This window comes from Platichthys flesus, chromosome 20, assembly GCF_949316205.1.
Source record: "Platichthys flesus chromosome 20, fPlaFle2.1, whole genome shotgun sequence".
NCBI classification, from domain to species: domain Eukaryota; kingdom Metazoa; phylum Chordata; class Actinopteri; order Pleuronectiformes; family Pleuronectidae; genus Platichthys; species Platichthys flesus.
In genome coordinates this window covers 8,973,107-8,998,222 of record NC_084964.1, presented here as the reverse complement: position 1 = coordinate 8,998,222, position 25,116 = coordinate 8,973,107, and the positions used below count along the sequence as shown (strand labels likewise).

At 43.2% G+C, this 25,116-nt stretch overlaps 2 protein-coding genes across 3 annotated transcripts in view; one reads left to right on the top strand and one right to left on the bottom strand.

The window, feature by feature from the left end:
- Positions 1–87: 87 nt before the first annotated feature.
- zdhhc4 (zinc finger DHHC-type palmitoyltransferase 4) lies at positions 88–4,591 on the bottom strand. Of its 2 annotated transcripts, none has more exons than XM_062378444.1 (7): positions 4,444–4,591; positions 4,027–4,163; positions 3,467–3,540; positions 2,958–3,136; positions 1,786–1,911; positions 1,299–1,543; positions 88–484 (listed from the first exon to the last, which is right to left on the bottom strand). In XM_062378444.1, exons 2-7 carry the CDS (start codon positions 4,147–4,149, stop codon positions 185–187), a joined length of 1,047 nt encoding a protein of 348 aa, XP_062234428.1. In that variant the 5' UTR covers positions 4,150–4,163; positions 4,444–4,591; the 3' UTR covers positions 88–184. The 2 variants fall into 2 exon arrangements, with proteins under 2 accessions (XP_062234428.1, XP_062234429.1); XM_062378445.1 differs by having other exon boundaries at positions 4,426–4,576.
- A 756-nt stretch (positions 4,592–5,347) lies between these two features.
- Positions 5,348–25,116, top strand: part of grid2ipb (glutamate receptor, ionotropic, delta 2 (Grid2) interacting protein, b) — a 32,892-nt gene continuing 13,123 nt past the window's right edge. The window contains exons 1-10 of the mRNA XM_062378879.1: positions 5,348–5,491; positions 8,394–8,647; positions 8,769–9,098; positions 9,675–9,829; positions 17,083–17,364; positions 19,904–19,989; positions 22,044–22,113; positions 23,795–23,947; positions 24,032–24,187; positions 24,944–25,095. Of these exons, the coding sequence (XP_062234863.1) occupies positions 8,402–8,647; positions 8,769–9,098; positions 9,675–9,829; positions 17,083–17,364; positions 19,904–19,989; positions 22,044–22,113; positions 23,795–23,947; positions 24,032–24,187; positions 24,944–25,095 (1,630 nt within the window). The 5' untranslated portion in view covers positions 5,348–5,491; positions 8,394–8,401. The remainder of the gene's footprint in view (positions 5,492–8,393; positions 8,648–8,768; positions 9,099–9,674; positions 9,830–17,082; positions 17,365–19,903; positions 19,990–22,043; positions 22,114–23,794; positions 23,948–24,031; positions 24,188–24,943; positions 25,096–25,116) is intronic.

The following is a 25,116-nucleotide window of genomic DNA, read 5'->3' as shown; positions in this document are numbered from 1 at the left end:
GACATAACAAGGATCACTTTTTTGTTTGGACCACAGCTTTTCAAATCTCTACATTTCATGTGAGATAGACACCAGAGCTCATCAAGATATCACAAATGTAAACTTTATTACTCCAGTCAGACAGTAAATCCCGAAGGGGCGTACAGTAAATGCAGCATAACAACACAAGGGGCAGTGTCTCTTTTCAGTTGTCTTTTTTCCGAACAGGTTGCGGTGGATAGAAAATCTCCCCCAGGTTTCTGAGAAGCCCTCGGCTGTAGAAGTATCTTTTCAAGTGGTCTGGCGCTGGCTGACAGAGGTGGTCCGATGTTGACGTCGGGTGGCAGTGCTGACAAACGGAACCTCGACTTTTGTACCACTCGTTGGAGGTTTGGTTGACAAGAGCCAAGTAGGAATGGAACATGGCGTAACCCGCCAGCAGGAAGAAGACAAAGACCAGAAAGCCCAGCATAAAGACGATTCGGGGAAAGGTCAGGAACAGATGCTGGAGGGACAGAGGGGAAAAGAAGAAGAGCATTATTTCACTCAGAGACTATAATGGTGCTAAGTGGAACACATTAGTCCACCAGGGTCAAACAGTCCTGTCTAGAAAGGATGCCAGCAAGGGCCTGTAACTGCAAGGCAGAGAAGTTTACTTAAATAAGAATATCATTTTGAGAGTAGCAGAGCAGTAGGCTGAACATTTTTTGTTATGTTTTTTCATGTAAATTTAAGTCTATCTGATGTAGTAGTAGTGATTTGATTATGTCATGTTATTAAAATGTTCTTAAACAGGTATACAACTTTTTTGGCCATTCAAATGATGAAAAAAATCATAAATGTTGCACTCCTACAGTGCATTTATTGTGATTATATTATATTAAAGGATATTATATTATCATTGTATAGACTTTCTTCCTCCAGAGACGATGGAAGTGAATCAGAGTTGGGGGTAACTCTGATTCACTTCCATCGTCTCTGGAGAGAAATAAAAATAAATCCTGGGTCTGGATCTGCACCATAATGTAACAGCTTGTTCCCACCCCCTATTTGCACCAAATTGTAAAAATTCAGATTTCAACACAATAATTGTCAGATTATTTTACATCAAAGATCTAAACTTTTTTCTTTAATAAATTGACCAAAATGTCAATGTTAAGGAAAGTGATTTCTTCCCTGGCCAACGCCACAGCCCTCCTCAACACTGCTGACAATTCAAACAAATGAACATACACAAAACAGACATGGGTGCAAACACAGCCTCCTTGGCTGCAGCATATCTATAGAGCACTCAGTATCTCAGCAGTACTTAGTCTCACCTGCACGACAAACAGAGGCCCGGCCGTCTGCTGCTCACCAAACTCATCGACGTAACTGGCCCTCAGAAGTCCTGAGCGCAAAACGGCGTGGAGCAGCATGTCCGCCGTCAGCACTGCCATGTCGCCCGCCATGGCACAAACGCTGAAGAGGTAGAGCAGGAAGTAGCGTGTGTTCTGAGCACCGATGCAGTTGTTCACCCAGACACAGTGGTGGTCGAAGCGCTGGACGCACCTGTCGCAGACCCCTGAAATACAGACGGGTGTTTACAGGCAGCAAAAAGCAAGACTCCTTTTTCATTTTGACCTTCTCATCCATGTTAATTTCCGAAATGAACACAATGGACAATACCAGCATGACATGTTGTGCCAACAATGAGGTAAAATACTTGGTAAGGGCAGTGAAAGCAAACAACATTGTGAGTATTTATTCAACGTCTGAACCCTGAGGGAGAAGGAGAGCAGGTACAACGGGTATCAGATTACTCACTGCAGTGTTTGGAGCGAGCCGGTTTGATGAGCTGGCAGGTCGGACAGGAAATTCCCGGGTGAAATAGTCTCCTGTCGTATGGATAGAGGTGCTGCTGACCAGCCACTTTCTTCCCTGTAACTGTGCCTGTTGAATCAAGAAAAAGGTGAGTCAAGAGAAGGTTAAGTAAAGAAAATACTGCAGTGAAATAAATCCTGTCCAGAACTAAATTTTCAGTGATCGTCTGGTTTTTCTTGTAAAGTGTTAACACAGATCTGTTTCAGTCAGTGAAGGGAGCAGGTGAACATGAATTCAAGCACACAAACCAGAATTGTTTTGCATTCTCGCTGAATGGGTTAAAAGATCTGAATTTAGGAGAGTGAAAAGCAATACAGCAACGGTATTTGTGTTTCCCAAAACATGGACCGACAGATTGTTAGGGAAATGTAACCTTTAGATCACAATATAAATCATGTTAATTTCCCCTTTGATTGATCAGGATTGAATCTCATACAATGTAACCTTGATCATGCTGTATCCTGTACAACTGAATGAATCTTGGCCTGATTGCTTTAATTAAGGTTGATTAACATTGTTGCCTTGATGTCATCACAGGATCCCGACCTTTGACTTTGTAACAGCCCCAACCAGAGTGGGAGGGAGGAGCCAAATGTAAAAAAGACAAAGAGCAACATCCAATCGGTGTATATATTATAAACTAACCTTTGTCTTGTGCATCGTGCTCTGAGCATTAAATTGTGACAATACCGTAAGAGCTGAGACGGACTCGTAATTGGTCGAGCGTGTGTATTGGTGTGACCTTGATACACCAGCTCCATCCTCGCTCACTGTTTGCCGGAGTCTGGCTCCAAATGAAGTCATCGGGACATCGGAGCATTTGCATTCAGGTTATTTTGGTTTCCTTTTATGGATCTTGAGAGGAAGTTGATATTTGTCGTCCATATTTATTTACAGTTTAGGATTTTACTACTACTTAATAAAAGGTGGTTTACGTCACCAGTGCTTTGAATCCCTTCACTCCCTTGACTCCCTCACTAAAAAAAAATTGAATCTCCTAAATATTACACATAACATTTTCTTATTTGGCCTCTGTCATGTTGGGTAGGGTTCCGGTTTGCGTGTCAGGTGTACTTCCCCCGCCCCACACATGCTGCAGCTACTGTGGAACGAACCTGGATCTCTCCTGATGCAGAGGTAGAAGAAGAAAGTCTTGACGGCCAGCAGGATGTAAGGCACCGACAGGCTGGTCAGAGTGGTGTCCATCTCCCTGCAGAAGCCAAGCACCTCATAGGTGAACTCTGCATACACAGCGCACTCCAGGAGGAGATGCAGATAGATGAACATGTTGCTCCTGCAGTTACAAGAAAATAATAAATGTTAATGATATGGCGGTTTTAAAGCTTTAGCAAAAAAGTATATTCCGAGTGAAAAGAAAAGAATAGAAATTAAAAATCAGAAACCCATTGAACCCCTGTCGGATACAAAATTGTGGAACATGAAAGCATAAATATCAACAGAACTGGGCCCATACATTGATAATGGCTGTGTAAGTATAACAGGTTTATAAATAAAATAAATTAAATTAAAACCAAGTGTGTTTAAGATGACATAGACTGAAGGCTGCAACATTGTAATGAAATAGATAACGAGAACAGATTTCTTAACATTATGTATTTCCGACCTTTGATGGAACAGCCTGTGTAAGGTCCGCTGTGAAAACGTCTGGAGCCATTTTGGTGTAATGGGTGCGACAAACTGTGAGGAAAAGTACAACAACAACTTAATTCCACATCCATAAAGCCAGGTGGTCAAGTTATTTTCGAATTTATTTCAAGATACATACAAACATACTCATATTAAATGCATTAACAATTTGTTATGTTACTCTATATACTTTTATTAATTAATATTTACTGTGATTTATTATGTTTTATTTGCACAATTCATTATTATATTTGTGTGATACAGTTGCTCCAGCAAAAAACAGAAATATGTGACTGATTGAAATTCAAAATATAGGAAGGTATATAATAAAATGTGTGTAATTTAATACAATACATAAAATATGAGCGCTGAATAGGAATAATGAAATACAGTATGTACAATATCACAGTATATACATAGTATATTTTATTAAAACAGTGCTTCATGGAGCCTTGTACTTGGAGATTAACAGTGCAACAGCGCCATCTAGTGTCAGTTTGTTGTGCTAAAATTGTTTCAGAGGCTTTTCTTTCTTACCTTCACGACAAAGTTGAAGAAAGTGAGAAACGGAGTTTGCTGTTGACCTGAGTATCTACACAGCAGGACGATGCACGTGAGCACCAGCAGCACGTAGGCGGCGAACAGGCTGAGGAAATCCATGCTTCAGCCGTCAGCTTCACAAACACACAACAACAATAACAACAAAGACAACAGGTGTTTAAACTCAGATCTCTCTATAAACAGGGCGGAAACTCAACGAGACGCTACTTTCACGTTTCCTCTTCAATTCCCTTCAGACATATAAAGGGACTAAGACAGCGCTCGTCCCCTAAACCACAGGAGCGGTCTGCTTTAGCATGCTAAGCTACAGTACAGTAAGTAAGTGCACACCCAGAGCTAGCAAACATGAACATGGAGTCTGTAAAAGCCACTTACACATACTATCTCTCTCACCTTCTGGTCTAGTCACACATGGCCGCCTCTCTTGGTTTTATCTCATGTTAACTGCTGCTTAGGTTTGTCGCTCCAGCTTCAGTTCTCAACTCAGCCTCTGTTAACAATTCCATTTCCGTAGCATCCATGTAGCTAACCCACAGAGCTAACCTGCTGCTGCTGGGATGAGGAGGAGGAGGAGGAGGAGGAGGAGGAGGAGGAGGAAGGTGTGTGCAGGTAGGAAGAAACATGGACTTTACTATCGATACGTTGCCGTCTACGTCTTGTATGAGTTCTATTCAGCAGTATCCATCTTTAAATAGGATTTTTCCAGTATTCTTAAAGTTGTGTGTGTTTTGTTTTTATCAAAGAAGAGGAGATAGAGGAAGATATGCACGTACGCTTTCAAATGGTCTATTAAATATCAGAAAATGGTGAGAAAATTCCATAAATAACAACACATGCTTTAAGTTTGTAGAGGAACAGATGCAAGTACGCTTTCACATGGATTCAATGTAATATTTCACGTTAAGAAAATAAAAGCAATGGTTTATTTTCTTTCAATAAAGTTATCCTATGTTATCTTAAATTATCCAGACATTTTCTCATACTAAGTATTATTTGAGGAAACGCATGTGACCAAAGTCAGGAAAACGCACCTTAAGAATAAAAAGTACAACTTCTATTAGGCAGTTATATACCATATGATTACAATATTCTAAGATATTAATGAATCTATGTGCATGCCAAAGAAAAACACTGTTACAGTACTTGAGTAAATGTACTTGTTAAATTCCCCAAAATGGCAAAAAGCAGATTCCGTCCTCACAGTCTCCCACCTTGTAAGAAGACGGCAGATGTGAAGATGTTTGACTCGAGTATCACATGAATAACTGACTCAGAGTCAGAGAACCGTTTTCTCCGCCGCTCAATGCAACAAGGCATCACTAGACACCTGATGGATCTGGTTGCCGACATGGCCAAACACTCATGTTACAGCTCCCGGTGCCGGAGAGGGGAGCGTCACTCAGGAGCCGTGTGTGCATGTCCGTGGATGCTGTTTAAAAAGGTAACAGGCTTGTGGTGGTGGTGGTGGGGGGGAGCTGTGTTGTGCTGTGCCGGTGCGTTTGGTCCTTTTAAATGTTTCTTAAAATAAATAGGTGATCAGTCACAATGCACTGAATGTATGCGTGGCTACAGTTTGGGGTTGGAAAGTGATTCTTAATACTTTTCAACACCTTTATGATTATTGAAGAACTGGTGTTGCTAGTCTCAAAGGTAAATCCTGTATAACACATATTGTAAGTAGGTAATAATGTATATATGACCAGATGTCTGCAGGGTTACGAACAGAGTTTAAAGACAGGAGCAGTTGGATCAGACTCAGTTACCTTTGAGATGTTAGTTGTCAAACACGAGTGAACTGTCTTGGCTGTAGAGTAAGGGGAGAGTTTGATTGAAGTGAACAGTGTTTGTTTGCACATGTAAGCCATTTGTGTTGAATTATTCAGTTTGTAACGCACTGCCTGTTCGTTACTCTGTGCTGAGCCACTAATGACAGTTCACACTACGGACTCACCTGCAGGCCACTCTACGGACTTCATATTGTGTTATTGTATCTGAGGTGCCCTCACAATAATATTCAATATTATAATAACCTCTTTTTAAATTTTAAGCTTTATATAAACACAGACGATTTTCCATTTACTTTTTAGTCACTGCTTTTGACTTGTGGGATGTTCTCCAACTTTTACTATGCGCTACAAATATTAGGTCAGCACCACCATAAACTGATCCGACATCTGCAAATCTTTTTTTTATTCTTGTTCATTAATCTCCTGTCAGTCACCATATTCATTAACTGACTGTTTCAGCACAAACCCCCCCTCTGCATCAAAACATTGTCATTCTATGGTCACAGGATAACATGACCTTTTCAATTCTTACGTACTGTTGCCTGTATAACTACGGCTGAAACTAAAAAAAGTAAGGTGGGCTGATTATTATCTCTATCCATCTTTCTGGTGGGATATAACATGTCAGAAAATAGAAGAAAAAATTCTGAAATAATAAAAAAAAGTTTTAAATGATTTACTTCCAAAAAATGACTCAAATAAAATGCTTGTTTATTAAAATGAGTGTAAAAAATGTTTGTCCACAGATTAACTGATGATTGGCAATTTGCCAGTAAAATCAGTTTGACCATTAATAATAATTTATTTTCTTAATGATGATGATAACACCAAAAATTGAAGCAGTTATTTGTATGGAAGGGCAAATAAAAAACTATTGTGGCAGACAGCAGTGCATATCCATCACAGACCAGCCCAGGAGACACATTATGAATGGGCTGAAAGTGACATTGCACCAGTTTTGTCTGCAGTGGTTTCATTATTCTACAAATAAACCTATGACATCAGGGTAATGAGAAAGATGACATAATCAATAAAGACACGTCTACACATAGTGGATTTAAGATTATCTGAATATTTCACTGGTTCTGAACAATCAGGACCGTATCTTGACACTGCAGCGTTTTGTCACCACCTAACAATACATGTCTTATAGTCCGTGGATGTATTCCTCAAGGAAGGGGAGCATGTGTTCCTTCAGTGTTAATGGCGAGGGGGTGGGGGAGCGCTGAAGATTCATCTTGTAATCCGACTAATCCTGCAGGCTGAGATCTTAAATTGCTCCTGCTCCTTCTCAATGGACTGAGCCTTTCAATGTGCTCACACACACATGGGCTCACAGAATTCCAGGCGAGCGGACGCTCCAATTAGTGCTCATCAGGCTTCCTCGCAGCGACGCAGAGCGATTCTGGGCCAGGAGCAGTCCCTCGGAGAGCCACCTAGCCGAGAGAGGAGGAGAGGGGAAAAAAGACACACTGGTGTATTTATAGAAAAATGAGGCCTCACAATAGCCCTTTTTGGAGAGAGAAGTATTAAGGAGCCGAGGTGCGCGGGTGCACGTGTCCCAGTTTTCTGATTAACACTGTGTGCAAGCAGGCTGGCCCCAGGATGAATCAGGGATGAGACGCAGGACCAACTCCTTGACGGTGTCACAGAGGCTGCACTGGATTTTCATGCACACTCACCCATTGCTCGTGAGGAGGCTGCTGTGGTTTCAGGGGAGCTAGAATGGGGCTGTGCGTTGACCTTGTCACGCTCTCTGTTTGACTTTGGGATTGTGGGGTGATCAGAGGGGAGAGGATTTTTTTTTTTTTATTGCATATTTTTGGTGCTAGCAGGCCACTTGCTATCTCGAAAAAATCAAGATGAAGAAGTTTTTGCAAAACAAAAAAGGCAGATACTCTTTTCGGCAGAACAAACGAGGCAATCGGTTGCCATCTAAAGATTTCCGTAAGTCTCTTGCCGGTTTTGTGAACTGTGTGAATCCTGCTGTGCTGGGGCGCTAAGAGGCTGTGGAGCATCATTAGCCTCCAGCTGAGCCACAGCATTTGTATATTCTGATATTGCCTGATTTGCTTGTTCTTTAAAGCTGTTTTCTGTCTCTTAACTTGCTTAAAACTCCTCAGTGCAGCCGGTGGTGTGCTCGCTCTCGCTTTGCTGCCTAATTACTGTTCAACAGGCAAGACTTTTTACTTGTGTCTCTCAAGATAATTAAATTGCGATCTCTGCGACGCCTTCATTTGATTGGCTGCCGTGGGGGTTTGTGAACCAGGTCAGGGACGGCTGAGTGTGTCACGGTTCAGGGGAGAAGGTTACAGAGCCGCTCACGATAGAACGACTCGAGACGCAGGAGGATGGAGACAGGGAACAGCGGCGTCAGTTTGGATCTCTGTTGAAATATGCAAAGGGTCGTTAAATCTGAGTGTGTATTTGCGATGCCAGTAGACATGAATGCATTGGCTGCTGTGGGTAAGTGGTTGTATTTGAATAAGTGTGTGTTCATTTCTCAAATCCGACATCCTCTTTCTATTCTACCTCCACCTTTTTCGATCTTTATAGTCCTCAGCATGCCGACGTCCAATCAGGGCTGGCCCGAGGATTTCGGCTTCCAGCTCGGTGGGAATGGACCCAGCTACATCCTGTCAGTGGAGGAGGGCAGCAGCGCCCACCTGGCCGGGTTGCAAGCGGGGGACCAGGTCCTGGAGATCGAGGGCCACAATGTGTCGACGCTTGGTCCGCAGGCCGTCGTGGCGATCGCCCAGACTCAGAAGAACATCCCTCCCAGTATCGGAGTGGTGTCCCGTATACAGCAGGTCTTACAGCTCTTGAATATATCCCAGGATTACTGCATGTGTAGGTTGATGCCTGTGGAATTACAGGTTATGGTATAATCCAGCTGTTTTGATGGGCTTTGGCTTTTTACTTGTGTTACAGATGGACATCATACCCGGTCCGGATGGTCGCTTTGGGTTCACCATCGTTGGAGACTGCCCCCTGCTAGTGGAGGACTGCTCGCCTTGCTCGCCGGCCGGCCGTGCAGGTCTTAGGGCCGGGGATTATGTCATGGAGGTCAACGGCATCCCCGTCAGGCAGCATGAGACCGCCGCGGCGCTGATCAAGGCCTCCCAGGGAAGGACGCTCCGTCTGGGGGTGCTATGCCTCGGCGTGAGGCAGAAGCACAGCATCAGCGTAGACGACAGTCAGATGGGGGGAGACGGGCCAAGGATGGACCGTAAACATAAAGCTCTGGAGTTCAACAGCAAGGTACGTCGAAAAGTACTACTGATAAGGTGACGGTTGATTCCTTCACCTGCTCAAATTGAGTTGGGGAGTTTAAAGGGGTTGACGTTTTTCTTACTCTGAATAATGAAGTTCTATTTGAACCCCAAACTTCCTGCCAGGGTTCAAAAAATTTTTGTATGTGTTTGTGTATTTGTCTTGAGATTCATTTGTAAATAGGGGATGTTGTGCATTTCTCTGCACCAATCAGAATTCAGCGATGTTGTGTTTGTTGAGAGAGTTTTGGGTTGCCAAGGAGAAAATATTGTCAAAATGATCAAACCATACCGACACACACAGTCCTGATTAAGTACAGGTGTCTGTGTGTGTGTGTGTGTGTGTGTGAGAGTGTGTGTGTGTGTGTGTGTGTGTGTGTGTGTGTGTGTGTTTACTGGTACAGATGTCTTTATGAGGACTAGTTTGAGCCTAGAACTAAACTGGCTAAGATACAAGATTTGACAGAAGATTAAGTATTAGTTACCTGATTTAGACTCTTTATTGCTTTGAACTGGTGTTGAACATATGACCAGGCAGCGTCTTGTCCTCAAACGTCTCCATCAGGTCGACCAGATTCTCGGTGATGAACCTGAGGTGAAAGAGAAACTCTTCAGTGTGCTGAAGCAGTACGCGGCCGAGAAGAGAGTGGAGTGGTTGGCCTCTGTTCTGCCAGAGATACTCACCACTGACGAACATCGACAGCTCATCTCCAGCATCAGGTACAAGTCAGAGGTCTCACTTCCATTTACAATGTATTACATAACATGGTATAGAATAAACTGACAGTGGGCTGCAAGGTCAGACTGAGGAAGAGTGGTCAATTACTTCCGGCTAAATGTATCATCCTAAGTCATCTATGACAGCCTGAGACACATATTGTGTAGCCAGGCTTCTTTGTTATTGGCAGAGCTATGGCTCATTGTTGTATGGCATGGCTCAGGCTGCACCCTTTGAAATACATGAAAATACACACAGACAATGCTCAAATGCATCATGAGATTGCTAGTGTTGTAATTTGGCAGCACTACTTCCCCACCCTTAAATCTGAAATGTTGCATACCGTACTTTACTTCTGCTGACATTTCGGCTTATGCTGCTCTAAAGTACTAAGTACTTGCCAGTGGCAGTACAGTAGTGGTCTCAGGGGAAGTTTTATCTGGGTTAAACCACTATACTCTAAAGATGAGCTATCGTATCGGTACGTGGATTCACATACTCGCCGATGCCTGTCCTGGCAGTATGGGATACATTTCCAATGCTGGTAGTGGAAGATCACTAATTCTGTGCAGGTCCATTAGACCTGCACAGAATTAGACCCCCAATATGCCCAACAAAACCCTAAAAAGCCACAGTGATACAAGAACATACGAACCAGGACATGGTTTTGCATCCCAGTGTCCCTTTTCTCTGTGGTCCCAGGGAAAAGTAAAATAATCTGCCTGGATTTCACTCATAATAATCACATAAACAGGCTTTTTCCTGTTGCTCATTCTGTCGCAGGATGGATTAGGGTGGGGTCTCGTCCACTGCCAGGCATGATAAAGCTTCACTTGAGGTTTAGGTGGGGCCCCATCTGCCACTCGCCGTAAATCCACAGTGACCCTCCAAGTCCCTTGAAGTGTCATCATCCGTGTTAGTGAAACCGAGTGACTGAACGGGTGGGACCTGAGCTTAGAGGTTTTTTTTAGCAGAAAATGAGCGTGAGATTGGCAGCATGGCCTGAACTCGCAGGATGGAGTAGAGTGTGTGATGACGAGCCACAGGCCGATTTAGTTGAGTGCTCGCTCCATGAAAACATCTATAGTACGGGCGGCCGCGCTGCTCTGTATCCACAAAGCTTAAGCTGCACCCAACAGGTTTTTTGATGGTGTTTCCATGTGTCTATAAGATGGAGCAGCGCCAGGTACTTAAATGTGAAAAACCAGTCAGAGGGCCAGAACTACCTGGTTTTGTGTGCGCCAGAATGACCAGCACGCCTGCCTCTCCCTAACTCCCCAGACAGTTTGTCCACAGATTGCACTCTTCCACAAACTGAGCCAATCAGTCCTTTTATTCTCTTACTACCCTGGCGTCCTCCACTACTACTACTACTACAGCTCATTTCAGTGGTATTAATACACTGTAAGAAGCCTTTCCAGCAGGATGAGGTCAGTGCTGAGGTAGTTGCATCGTCTCCCTCCCAGAAGAGACACGAGGCAACGGCGTTCCTCTGCCTTAAATTGGTCATGAATAATTCAAACACTATCTCGCGTCATTGGGTGTTTTGTATAACTAAGGGCGAGCACCAATAATAAATCATCTCTTTGGGTTTTTTATTTATCATCCCCCACCCATCTCACAACTCTTCTGCCTCTCTATCCTCTCTCCCTCTCTCCAGGACGTTTTTTTTTTAACGTTTTGTTCAGATGGATCTTCTTATCATTGTGCTCAGAGGCTCAGGGCTGGTCTCTGCTCTCTCTCTCCATGCGGTGACAGTTCGCCCTTGACACTTGGTAAAGGCAGCCTCCTGCCTGCGCCGAGGTCCCCATCCTATCTTTCGTCCTCGTCAAACAAGGAGCACAGTGTAGCAGCGGATGCCTCCACAGCTGTGATCCCTAGATGTGTGTAGTAGATTGTGCAAGTTGTGTTTTTTCGATTTTTTTTTTAACTTTCGAAACCATGGGTGACACCTGAGACCATGAATTGTCTGGGGTGAGTACATCTTTTTATTCTTCTATGCAATTTGGTTGCTTGTGAGCCTTTGAGGGAGATTTAAATGTTTGTCAGCTTTTTAATGTGTGACACCTGCAGTATTTTGCCAAGTGCCATCAGTGTGATAATGTATGCAAAGTAGGAGGTGTGTGAATATTTAATGAGATCTGATTCAGTAAGTGAGGAGAGCAGCTGCTGTTGTTTTGTAGGTGCTGTTTGTGGCTTTGATTTCTTCCATTCCCTGGTTGTTTTCTAAGAATCTCTTATTGCTGGGGCTTTAAATGCATAATTTATTCATTGGAATGAACCCGTATCAGCATGTTCATGCAGTTTAATGTGAGGTGACCACACTTGAGGGGATGCAAACAGCTTGTTGTAACAGTTAACATTCATGTGTAGTACAATAACGACTGAAGTCATTAGGATGAGTGATGTTTTGCTTTTAGGATGTAATCTCCTGCCACGTGTTTGGACCGGTGTGTGTGTGTGTGTGTGTGTGTGTGTGTGTTTTGCATGCGTTTGAGCATGATGACTTCAGGATTAAATAGATATTCCTTTTAAACTTTATCTGCCTGTATTATACTGAGTCTTTATCATCTCTGAAAATAGCAGGAATGTTTGTTTTTTGCACAAGTTGCATTAAGTTTGTTTAAAAGCAGATGGACTAATTCATTAACAGCTAAAACTAGAGTACCAAACCATTTCACTATAAATGACTGCAGTGAGCATTGTGCCTAATATCAGAATAAGAGTGTTCAGAAATCGATAATGCTTCTTCTAGAAAGTCCCAGTACTGCCGTTAAATTCACTACTTTTTGTGAACTATTGTCTTTTTCTACGGTGTTGTTAATGATGGTCTTTAATCTTAAACTACAAGGTTCAGCTGCCAGAGCAGCTGGAACACAATGGGACCAGAGGGTCTGCGGTTTCGATCCCTTTTCGTGTGCCAAGATAATAAACCCGAACCCTGCCTGCTGTGTGAATGATGTGTGAGAGAGAACGTGCTGCACATAGATGCACTGTGTGAATGGGTGAATGGCAAAACTATACTGTAATTTGAAAAGCTTCATATAAATAGAGACATTTACCAACAGACAGCACTAAAGCCTGTGTGTTCATATTTGCTATTTCCATTAATACAAACACGTTGTCTTTATCTTTAGAATAGATGCATCTGAGACAGCTTAATGTAGCTTTATGTGTTGAGTATGTAAATATACATGTGTATGTATATATACGATCAGCCATGACCTAGAAATCTGTATATTGTGTGTTACATAACACATTATTATATATTTCTCCTCTTCCTCTGTTCCTTTTCTATATTTTCCATTTCATTTTTTTAATTTTAATCAGCCTCCATTTTATGACCATGTTCATACTTTGATCACATGTAATTCATTTTTCCAATGTGTACCACAGCCTAGTCCATGATGTTTATATACTGTAACTGCACGATGGATACGACTTGGCTGACCACTTACATAATTACATCTACTTTTGACAAGTTCATAGACCAGCTCATTGCTCATGTAATTGTTATAATTCCACTGTCTTAAGTGGGATAAAGTGACGCACCACTGTGAAGTCTCCACCACAGCTTCCATTATTTTCGAGGACACACACATTAATACATCATCTCTGCATGTATTTAGACGTAATGACAATCGCACATGTAAAACTCCCTCGTCTGCATTTGAGCCACATCAGGACGCTTGAACCGAAACAAGGTCTATTTTTTTTGTCGTTTCCTGCTTGTCATTCTCCCCTCTGAGAAATACATCCCTTGTCCTTGCTTGCTTCCGCCTCCACAACCCTCCTTTCAGATAATTATAGATCTCTGTTCTCCGTAAACGAGGTCAAATCAGAGCACTCGCTCGGTTTCCCAGAGTTGATGTGGAAAACTTTTTATGTGATGAGCAGGCTTTTATTTGATCACGTGGCTGTGCGTGCTGAGGTGGATAAACACCTTCATTTAAAAGAGCACGCAGCAGACAGGTACTCTATCCATGTGAGAGACGTGTTATTACTGTGGTTTGAATGGATGACAAATAGCAGGGAAGCACAAATAGCAAACAGACAGGGACCGTGTGGGCTGCTACTCCCACACCACTACAGAACATTTATTTATATCTCAGGAATATGCTCATTGTCACCCGGAGTCTTTACTCCTGCAACACTGTCTCAGACTGCAGTCACGTACAAGTGCACCTTACACCCGATCAGAATCTGCAGAGACTGTGACAGCAGTCTAAGAATACGTGGCCTATATCTTTTACTGAAGTGATTTGTCCCAAAAATTACATAACATGGCCGCTTCTCTGAAACACATCATGGCAAAATAATCAAAATCAATGTTTAATGTTTTTAAGATCGTAGGAATCTGTTGTTCATTGATTTTTTATGTCATTATGGTTTATAACAAATTTTGAACTGCAATTGTGCCTCATAAGAGGAAGGCAGTATGTCCGATCATGTTTCTTATGAGGCCTCACAGCAAGTAGTTTCCCTGTTAGAATCCCAGGTCTTTCTGTTCTCTGCGTGTTTGCAGGCGTTTTCTCCGGCTTCCTCCTGAATTACTGCTTGTCTCTGTATGTTGGCAACCTGCGATGCTGGCGATCTGTCCGGGGGGTAAGCCAACTCTTACACTATGTCAGCTGGGATTGGCTCCAGCTCCCCCATAACTCTAAAAGGTTTAGCGGTATAGATAATGGGTGGATGAAGACAAGATAGTATGGGTGAAGTAAATGTAAAGAAATAAAATCTAAACGCAGCACTTGATAAGCAACCCTGGCCTTCCTGATCTCCAGACACTAAACTCCCCAGGTTGTCGACGTGATGTAGAAGTATAGTCTTAGGTGTGTCGGTGCACTGTGACATCACTGTTGGATGCTGAATAAAAAAAGAGGTAGAGGTGAAAAATCCTGATTTTGGGCCTCTAATATGGGTCAAACAATTCTAAATCTCTCCCCCAGATCCTGCACTTCCCATAATGCAACACACACCTTTCCTACTGTAAAGTACACCACAAGTTTGTAACAGGCCTTCTGGGAAAAGTGTGAAATTGAAAGGAAGAAAGAAATAAAGAAAGAAAGAATGAAAGAAAGAAAGAAGCTTTGTTGCTGGTAGTCTTGTGTTGTGGTGGTGCTGAACGGAGAGCTTCTGTGAAGTGCGGCAAGGGTCGTTGTTCATTCAAACAACCACTAGGGGGGAATCACATAATAAACAACAATGGATGATGAAAACAACCAGTGACAGGCCTCGTGTTTCTCTCGCACTCCTTCTCTCTGTACAATAAACTTCTCCTAATTGCGTTACATAGCTGTCAAAGTTGTTTTCATGCTGTTTAATTAGCTTCTAGTGGACACGTTCAGTGGTAGCTGTTATGCCCCCCCCCGGCCCCCCCTTGTAGCCATCAGCGTGTTTGTTGCTAATTACCCGACTGGGGCTGTTTTTCACAGACCCTGCCTGCTGATAGCTGATTCATCTGATCAGCGGCAAATCAGAGCGTCTGAGCTGAACAGCCTGGTGAAGGTGGGAATAGGAACATTTGTTGTGTGTGTTCGAGCTCTGATCTCAGTTGGATCTCGATGATTCTGTGATTCAATAAACACTGAAGCAAATAATTAACTTCTGACTCGTTACTCCGGATCGTTAAGTCCCGTAGAACAGTGCAGTCCGGATTTTCTGCTCCTCTAGTTCTAACAAATTTGTATGGGTCTAGTTTAGCAAAGTTGAACATTGTAGGAAGCTTGCCTTCTTGCCATCACTTGCATATGTTGTGTGGTAAATGTTAACGACACAACTAACCCTGACCCCCAGTTGGTATGACTAGATTATGAAATAGAATCTGGAAATACTGGGTTACAAAAAACTTCTTCTTTGAATATCCCCATTTAATAAGTAATAAAGCAAGTGTATCAAATGTATTTGGCAGAAAAACTCAATGATGTTAAAAAAACTCAATGTTGAGGGTGAGGACAAAAAGCAGCGCTCCTACACAATGAGATAACACAAAAGAATAATTTATTAGTCCCACTACAGGGAAATTAGCCAAATTAAGGATGTGCCCAACGTGGGTGCAATTCTCTATTATCAGGTTGTGATAATGAATTAATTCCACATGTTATGAAATTGTTGGTTTTTCAGCTGGAGATTAATTAGTTAATTTCACTGAAGTACTTTGAAGCTTAGGAGTCATATTTTATATATGTGAACATTGCTGTGTTGTGTATTGAGGCCATTGATGATGAAGGAAATTACCCATGAGTGCATTGACAACACTATGTGTCCACAGTGAAAACTGGTGAACTACAGTGTGACGCATATGTATGTGTGTTGGTGTGTGTGTGTGTGTTGTCTCTTGGCCGCCATTGTGATCACTTGAATGAAACCTTGTGTTCTGTTGACAGCTTGTCTGCGCGGAGACGACTCATTTTCTTTTGATTTCACATAGCGGGCGCCGCTGTGTAGTCAGCGTCCAGCTCTCCGTATGACAAAGTACACACAGTTTGAATGAAAGTAAAAACGTCATCGGCCGAGCAGTATAAAGCTTTCAGAGCAGGATTCATTCAGTTTAAACAACCTCTCCTCCTACTGCGTGCTGCTGTTCACTGAGGTCTGAGGTCAACATGATGATCGACACAGTGGTGAGGCGTGGACGGAAGTGTGGGAGAAAGAGGGAGAGAGAGGGGGAGAGTGAGATTCTGTAGATGCGGAGGGGGAGAGAGAAAGAGAGAAATCCCATGCTCGCTCACTCCCACACCTTTTTTTCTCTCGCTGTCTTCCGGCTCTGGTACCTCACGCTGCAGCAGTGAGACTTCAGCAAGCAGAGAGCTACGCCAGGCTTTTTATCACTGTCTCTTTATCCTCAGAGAAAGACCCTTTCTCCCTTCATTCTCATTCAACTTCTCTTTATTATCTCCTCTTGGGAAAACAGTCACCTCCAGCGGGAAAGACACATCATCTGTCCATCAGAGGCGTTTTCCTCCTCTTATCTTTAGAATCTGAGTGTTGAAGGAGGAAGCCTGTTGATTTGAAGAAGCGTGGACTTGGATTGTGAAGATTATTTCGGTAGCAGTCTAATCGATGGTCATTCTGGATGTCAGACTTGCTCCTGTTATTTCATTGGAAATCTGAGATTGATTATGGGCTGTTGGCTTTCAGAATGGATCGAGGTGGATCTGTGATGTAGATTCAACCTCTTTCTCTTTTTTTTTTCTAAGGCAAAAAAACTTATCACCCCCCTGTTATTTCCCTCACATGCCACCATGTTTGCCAGAATCTTCATCCCGAAGAAACACCGGCAGCGCTTCGATGACGCCGTCTCCCAGAACGTGATCAACCGGCTCTGCCGCAGCAAGAGCATCAGCGAGCCGCAGGGCAGAGTCCGACGCAGCCGGAGCGAGGATCACTCCGACCGCCACCACGGATCCAAGCGGGCCAGCTCCGTGCCCAGGGATGGAGGGGAACCCGGAGGGAGGGGTGACACCGAGAGGGACAGGGGTATGAGGAAGTCTGTCTCTGGGATTCCAGCACATCCCCCCATCGGACCCAATCAGAGGTGAGCAGACTCCTGACCTGTTGGTTTTGATGTGGTGCTGTATGAGTTCATTTGGCTCTTTGCAGGTGTTGCTTACTGTTGTAAATCCACGATTGACTGTCTTATTCAGATACTCTCACAGTTTTGACAAGGAAACCACACTTAAGTAAAAAATAAATCTTTGTATATAAGAAAAAACATTGTAATAATAATGATAATGATATTAATAACAATCTTATTTGTATAGCGTCTTTCAAAACAGCAATTATAAAGTGCTTCACAAAGAGGGAAACAAAAATAATAGACTACAATATAGATTAATCTGTATTTTTTCCATTTTGTCCGATAACATCATAATCTATCATCATATTAATTGCTCACTGCAGAACGTGACCCTTCGACCCGTCCGGCTCCCCCCCCCCCCCGACACACTAATCACACCAATTAACAACTGCACAGTGGATTGAATGCAGGATTACACGAGTGTCAGGACCCTGCCCACGCCAATCTAATTTAATAGACCCTGAGGTCTGATCCACTTGTCAGTGACAACAGGGGGTTGAATGTGTCAACAGGTCGCACAACAGCAGTAGAGAGGGTGATTGTGTGGAGAGAGAGAGAGAGAGAGAGAGAGAGAGAGAGAGAGAGAGAGAGAGAACTTTGTGTCATGTCAGTCACTTAAAGAGAGATTGTGCTGTAATTCTGTTGCGTCTTAACAGTAACTAGATGAATGGATGGATAGAGAGAGAGAGAGAGAGATAGAGAGAGGTGAATTAATATAGCGAGGTTGATGGAAAGAAATACATACATTGAGGGAGGGAGAGAGAGAGAGAGAGAGAGAGAGATGGATAGAGATAAAAGTATGAGGACAGAGAGAGCAAGAGAGGAAAAAGGAGAGTGATATAAAACCGATAGAGAGATATAGAAACACAGAGGGATAGATAGATAGATAGATAGATAGATAGATAGATGGATGGATAGATAGATAGATAGATAGATAGATAGATAGATAGATAGATAGATAGATAGATAGATAGATAGATAGATAGATAGATAGATAGATAGATAGATAGATAGACTGTTCTATTGATTGTTAATTGTCTTTTTAGGCCAGTTGTTGTAGCTGCAGTACAATGTGATCAGCTGGTCTGGATAGACTGAGTGTTGGAGTTTGCTAGAGGTCGATGCTGCACTGCTCTGTGCAGCCCAACACCCTCCCAACGCACACACAAACACACATTCTTCTCGCAAACAGTATCACTCATACACAATGCACACAATACACACAGACAGCACAGAATGCACCCATCTGCATTTAGCTCGTCTTACATAACAGCCGGTAACCAAAGGATAGATTGGTCTGTTTCCCTCCTTCGCCTTTTTAGTCTTTCCTCCGTTTACATACCAAACCAGTGTTGCCCTGAGTGGTTTCCATGGCTACACGCTGTGGATCGACGACAGTGAACGTGTCTCATCTTTGATGTAATGGGAGGGTCCAGCATGTATTCCTCCACTGGGGGGGGGGGGATGAGGGTGAAGATGCCACCGTCAGCCAAATAACTGTAATATTTTTATTTAAGCTTGAAGCTGATTGAATACAATACTCAGATGTGAGAAGTGACGTGGAGATGAGCCTGCACTAAATCACAAAGTTGGATCCTAAGGGGAAAAAAGACAGCACGTCATATCTGCACTTGTTCAGACTCCCACCAACAGGAAGTCACAAAAACAAAAGAGAAGCACAAACAGCCTCGTAACGAACAGCAGCGGGTGAATCATGATCCAGAGACAGCTGGGCTCCCCTACCGTTCACGCACAGGTTGTAGGCTATAGCAACAGTTTGTAGCAAACAATTATAATAACTAATTAATAATTTATTCAATTAAATTTCAAACGCTGAGGTTCCAGCTTCGCAGATGTGGGAATTTGCATTAATGTTTGGACTGTTGCTTTGACAATAAAAAGGCATGTGGTAATGGACACAACCATTAAACAATGCACATAAAATATATGAGTTTACTTCAATAATTGGTGTTGGATTTAGGACACAGTGATATAGAGCCAAGGAGAAATATGAGAGCAGACGTTGCCCCAGAGAAGCAGCGTGAGCATGAGGAGCTAAACACTTGCTCTCCCAGACTGAAATGCCAAACTCTTGAATAATAATAGATAAATAGTGTGTTAGTCACCACAGATTCAAAATTGACATTTCCATGCTGTTGTTATTATCTGTTCAACATTTCGAACCTCAAATGATTTCAATTCATTACTAAAAATTGTACTGAAGTTTATCTACATTACATCCATAGTTTCAGCATTGAACTGAACCTTGCTGTATTTTATACCACTTAAAAAAGGAACTGCATGACTTATATGAGAGAAGTTTTAAAGAAATGTGTTCTCTGGTAAAAGGTAATTTCATTTTAACATAAAAGAAGAAAAGGCTGTTTTCCTTCAGTGATGCCAATAAGTGGGATTAAATATGGTTTAATCCAGTTTGAAAGAACCTCATGAATCAGCAGTTCTTTTAACTTTCTTTTAACCCTTTGTCTGTCCTCAGGATCGTTCGTGTCTACCGGGGGAAAAAGAACTTTGGCTTCACCCTGCGAGGTCACGCTCCGGTCTGCCTCGACTCTGTCATCGCAGGTACCGCTCCGATATTTCAAACCAGAACAATATGGCACCTGATAGACGCCTCCTCACTGTGTGTGGCTGGTAGATCCTCACATCGCTCTGTGATGGCTGGCGAGGGGGGGACGCGGGTGCATTTTAGGTGGGTGAGTCTGCTGTGGTGCCAGCCGCTGGGGGTCGAAGGCGATCAGGAGGTGTTAATGTGAGTGTGTGTGAGTGTACCAGGAAGTGTACTCGTCTGACTCACCAACACAATGTTGTGAGGAAAACCCTCAGAACAGGCTGCACTGTTCTCAGACACTCAAATGATACGTTCAGGGATTTTACACATATTTCTACTGAGCCTGTTTTATTTTTTGTTTTAAGCTACTATAGCACGACAGTTAAAGCATCCCTATCTTCTCTATCACAGTTCTTTAAGGTTTCTCAAACACAATATCACAGGTATATCACAAATTCCTTGACACATAATTAGAGTAATTATTTCACACACTGTATCATCATGTTATGAACTTTAATCTCATTAATTTCCTCAGTGGCAGATCTATCAATTGTGAACTCAGGAAATGCTTGGAAAATTCTCAACAAATTGTTATATTTACTGTTGGTATAATTTAATTTACCTTCATGCTCATAAGGTGCCAGGTTGAAATCTCGAATCTCCTGTAGTTTTCTTCACAGAATCTCAGAAAAGCTTCATTTCTCATGGACGCCCACAGAGGAGAATTTATTATTAGTATTCTACACACTTTAATTCACAACCAACAACCGATGATATAAAGATAGATGTGTCAAAATGATATCCTCAGGAAATACTTTGTCGTTTTGGGAAATGCACTCATTCACTTTCTTGCCTGGAGCTAGATAAGATTGATACTCCTCTCATATCCGTATAGTTGATATGAAGCTACATGCTAGGTGCTCTCCTAGAATAAAGTCTGGGAACTGGTGGAAACAGAAAGCTTTGACCAGAAGTGAATTAAATCCACCAGCACCATTAAAGATCAATAATAAATATGCTATTATTTGTTTGTTTAATCTGTACATAACTACAAAGCCTTATTTACTTGCTCCCTCAGCTCTGAAATGAAACTGTTTATTGCTTAAATTTATCCTTAGGCCCAGTTTGATGTAAGTTGGGCTTTTTCCGCAACTGAATGGATTTCTGGGTAGAATCTTGCTGCTTTATACCACAGAGAGAATCACCATGAAAAACAAACTCTCAGTTAAATATTTGTGAGAGTAATTTTTGACCCAGAGCCATTTGGGGGCGAACATTTTAATTACTTTTGTTATTTCAAATTTCCAACAGTGAAAGGTTATTAAATCTTCTGTTATTGCTTTGTGAAATGAAGGCATCAGACAAGAGCGGCTGTGCAGCGCCTGTGGAGGGAATGTGGCGCCTCGGTGGGGAGGGAGGTGTGTGTGAGTGCGTGAGTGCGTGTGATGGTGATGACGGCACCGTTCCCGCCTACCACCATCTCCCACCATCATGTGCTGGAGCGGCCAGAGCGGCCTGACTCAGTGGGCCTTATGGAGGTTGGTATGGAGATGGTGGGGGTGGATGGCGTGTCTCTCATCGTGATCTGAACACGGATCTGTTATCGATAACCTGGACGCCACAGGCCCCGCGATATGAGGTCTCTATCTCCTGGCCTGGGAATGTGCTCAAACCTGCACACGCATCAAAATCACCAACCGTCGCATGATGAGTTTATTATATCAAGACTTGAAGGAAAAAAGTGCTGACAGGAATTTCACTGCAAGGTAAACTCAGCAGCGGGTTGACAGATGAGGAGGCGATGGTGGACGGGTACAGTGCAGTCGGCAAGATTTCCACCGGGGATTGTTTTGACAGCACTTCTCCCTCACGTAATAAGATTTAACATGGACTCCGGTTCGTCCACGGCCCTTGTTTGTTGTCCCTCACAGACTGACAGCATCACATTAGTCACTGCGTCGTCCTGCTGCCCTCGTCTGTTCGGCGCACCTTGTTAGCCGGTGATGCTGTGCCAGGGTCCCTTCTGATTGATGCCTGATTTTCTGACATGTTTGTCTCCCTCTCTCAGACAGTCCTGCCGAGGAATGTGGACTGAAAACAGGCGACCGCATCCTCTTCCTCAATGGACTGGACATGAGGTTTGTCTTGAATTGCATCACATTACATTATGATAAGTGCATTGAACCATGAGGTGCAAACCCAGAACAGCAAGAATCATGTAAGTACAGTTTGCTTCCAAAAAGCGAAACCAAAGGTTCTACATGTAAATTAGTGCAAATGAACATAATTTTTTTTTTTTTTTATATAACAAACACAGGAGTAGACAATGGCTATTAGACATCATCTTCTTAATTAAGGTGTGATCGGAGGACATGTGTCTTTAGTCTGCGGTGGAAGATGTGTAGACTTTCTGCTGTCCTGATGGCAATGGGGAGCTTGTTCGACCTTTTAGAAGCCAGGACAGCAAACAGTCGTGATTTTACCGGGTGGTTAGCTCGCAGTGAGGGAGCAACAACCGATTGGTAGATGCAGAGCGGAGTGGACTATGTCCTGGATGTAGACTGGGCCCGAGCTGTTCGCAATACGGCAATGAATACAAAGCATTATAATGATTATTATTATTATTAGCAGCATTGGTATGTGGTCTTTGCCTGCTGTCCGAGGTCTTGTCCCTAGGATGTCAGGGCCTCTCCCAGTATTAAATACTGGGAATACTATCGCTCCCAGTGCCAGTTCAGCCATCACAGAGAACACACTGCAGGTACTGTGTGTCTGCATGGGGCCCTGCACGTGCTTTTATGTAAACTGCTCTCCTTGTAGGAGTAGAACTTGTTCTCTCTTGGACTTCGCGACTTCTCGACCTTCTGCCTGTTGATTTTCACTGAGCCAGTGTGGGAGTGCAGATAAGAAATTCATCTCAAGACCAAATTGAATTGTAGACATTCGAGTTTAGCAAATGCAGTATGTCAGCCGATCTATCAGCCAGCGTATCAAGCCCTGTGAGAGGAAACAGTATTACTCACGCTGCCACCTTGATAGCCATGTGCAAGAAGCTGCGCAGAGACGTTCCCATGGCTGCCTGGTGTACGGATTTGATTGGCGCTGTATAATTTCGCTGCTCTGGCTGATAACACAGTGCTGCAGCAGTGGGAGGTGATCTAGAAAACAGTGGGAGCTGTTCAGCCGAGAGAGAGAGAGAGAGAGAGAGAGAGAGAGAGGGAGAGGGAGAGAGAGGTAGAGAGAGAGAGAGAGAAAAGAATAAAGTAAAATATATGTGGGAGCTTTTAGTGATTTGTTTACAAAGGGAGCATATGACATCTATTATAACGTGCACATTTTGAACTGTTTGTGCTTGTCTTTGCTGTTCTCCTCTCAGGTTTTCTATCTCAAGATTTATTTTACAAGAATTTGTTTGCACAGAGCTATGGCTCCTACTTGGGTTTACCTTGTCAATGCATTACACATCACAATGTCTTAGTTTTCTCATCTTTGTATAACAGTATTTTATTGTTATGAGGCATGGGGGCTGCACCAAATCTTTGTGTGGGAGGTTGTGACTTATATCAATTTTTCCATTGTTATAATTGGACCCCCCCCCCCCCCAATAAGCCACAGTATAAATCTAGGGGTCCCTATTGTCGAATTCTTATTTTCCTATATAAAAAGCAAGTAAGTTAATCTCTTTAAAGTTATATAGATACGGTATAACAAGGCGAAATGGGTCGACTTTTATTTTTTATGGATTGCAGTGATGCTCAATTGTCTTTTATTTATTTCTGGGCCTCTCAAAGTTCACTTTTTTATATTGTGTCCCTGTAGGAACTGCTCCCATGAGAAGGTGGTGTCCATGCTGCAGGGCAGTGGGGCGATGCCCACTCTGGTGGTGGAGGAGGGACCCTCAGACTTCTCCTCAGACCAGATCGACCCAGAGGACTCTCCTTGCCTGGCCCCAACCACGCTGCCACGCTCTAGGTACGCACACACCTGACATTTTGAACTGGTACTCCCATATATCATTGTTTATTGAAACAATAAACTACTGTGGTGACTCTCCAGGTCTCCAGCACTCAGCTCTTTGCAGTGGGTGGCGGAGATCCTTCCACCGAGCATCAAAGTCCACGGGCGAACCTTCAGCCAGCAGCTGGAGCACCTGCTGACCATCCAGGAGAGATACACCGTCTGCAAGTCCCTGGAGACTTTCTTCCAGCACAGGTCGGTAGGATGGAGGGGGATAGGGCGGTATCTATAAATGGAAATAGACAGAAGGGGTGAAGGGAGGCAGATTGATAAACAGCTCGACGTGAGCAGAGCGATGGGAGTTAGCGCATGTTTGATAATCATTGTAATCTTCATCTTGTACTTGGGAACATCAGCTTGTGGAGGTTGGCAGCTCCAACAGAATGAAGCTTTAAGTCCAGTTTTCAGCATCTGTTAAACTATCTGAGACTCTGTTTACTAGTCACGTCGAATTGACAAATACTGGGGGGGAAATTAGCTGTTGCCTGGGAAACAGTTTTAAGCATATTCAATATATCAGGCTGTTAAGGGCGTTTTTTAAGACAGAGATAGAGAAAACGAATGATGGATGATGAGCAGAAAAGCAGCAAAGACCCAGTTGCATGTAGCTGAGCAGGATATTCATTCCTCCCATTAGGCCGTGATGATATCTCCTGGAGGATGAAGGGATGAAAGGAAGGGATGGATGGTGAATTAGCTCTGCAGATCCTAGAAAAACAGGGGGAAAAAAATTAAATTCTACTGTACATGCTTACAGTATCAACACCTCAAGGCATGAATCCTGGCATTAGTGGCATCCCTGTTATCCTCCCACCTCCTCATATCCCGTTTGATGCTATATGTGGCATTACAGATGCAAAGAATATACATCAGAGCTAAATCCTTTTATCAAGTGGTTGTCAGATGTCCGCCTGTAGACATCTTACATAAAGATTACGTGTGTGTTCGCAGGAACGTGGATACGCTCATAGTAGACGTGTTCCCGGTGCTGGATACTCCGGCCAAACAGCTGATCTGGCACTTCATCTACCAGCTGCTGACCTATGACGAGCAGGAGCGCTGTCAGGGCAAACTGTCCCGCTTCCTGGGTTTCAAGAGCAATGGTGAGACAGCAAAAACGCAAT

Bases quoted from the DNA above. Each gene is read 5' to 3' on its own strand.
- zdhhc4 (XM_062378444.1), bottom strand. From the start codon at position 4,149: ATGGATTTCCTCAGCCTGTTCGCCGCCTACGTGCTGCTGGTGCTCACG. The intron at 3,541-4,026 runs GTAAGAAAGAAA...TTTTCCTCACAG, and splicing joins TCTTCAACTTTGTCGTGAAG to TTTGTCGCACCCATTACACC. The intron at 3,137-3,466 runs GTCGGAAATACA...TTGTAACTGCAG, and splicing joins CACAGGCTGTTCCATCAAAG to GAGCAACATGTTCATCTATC.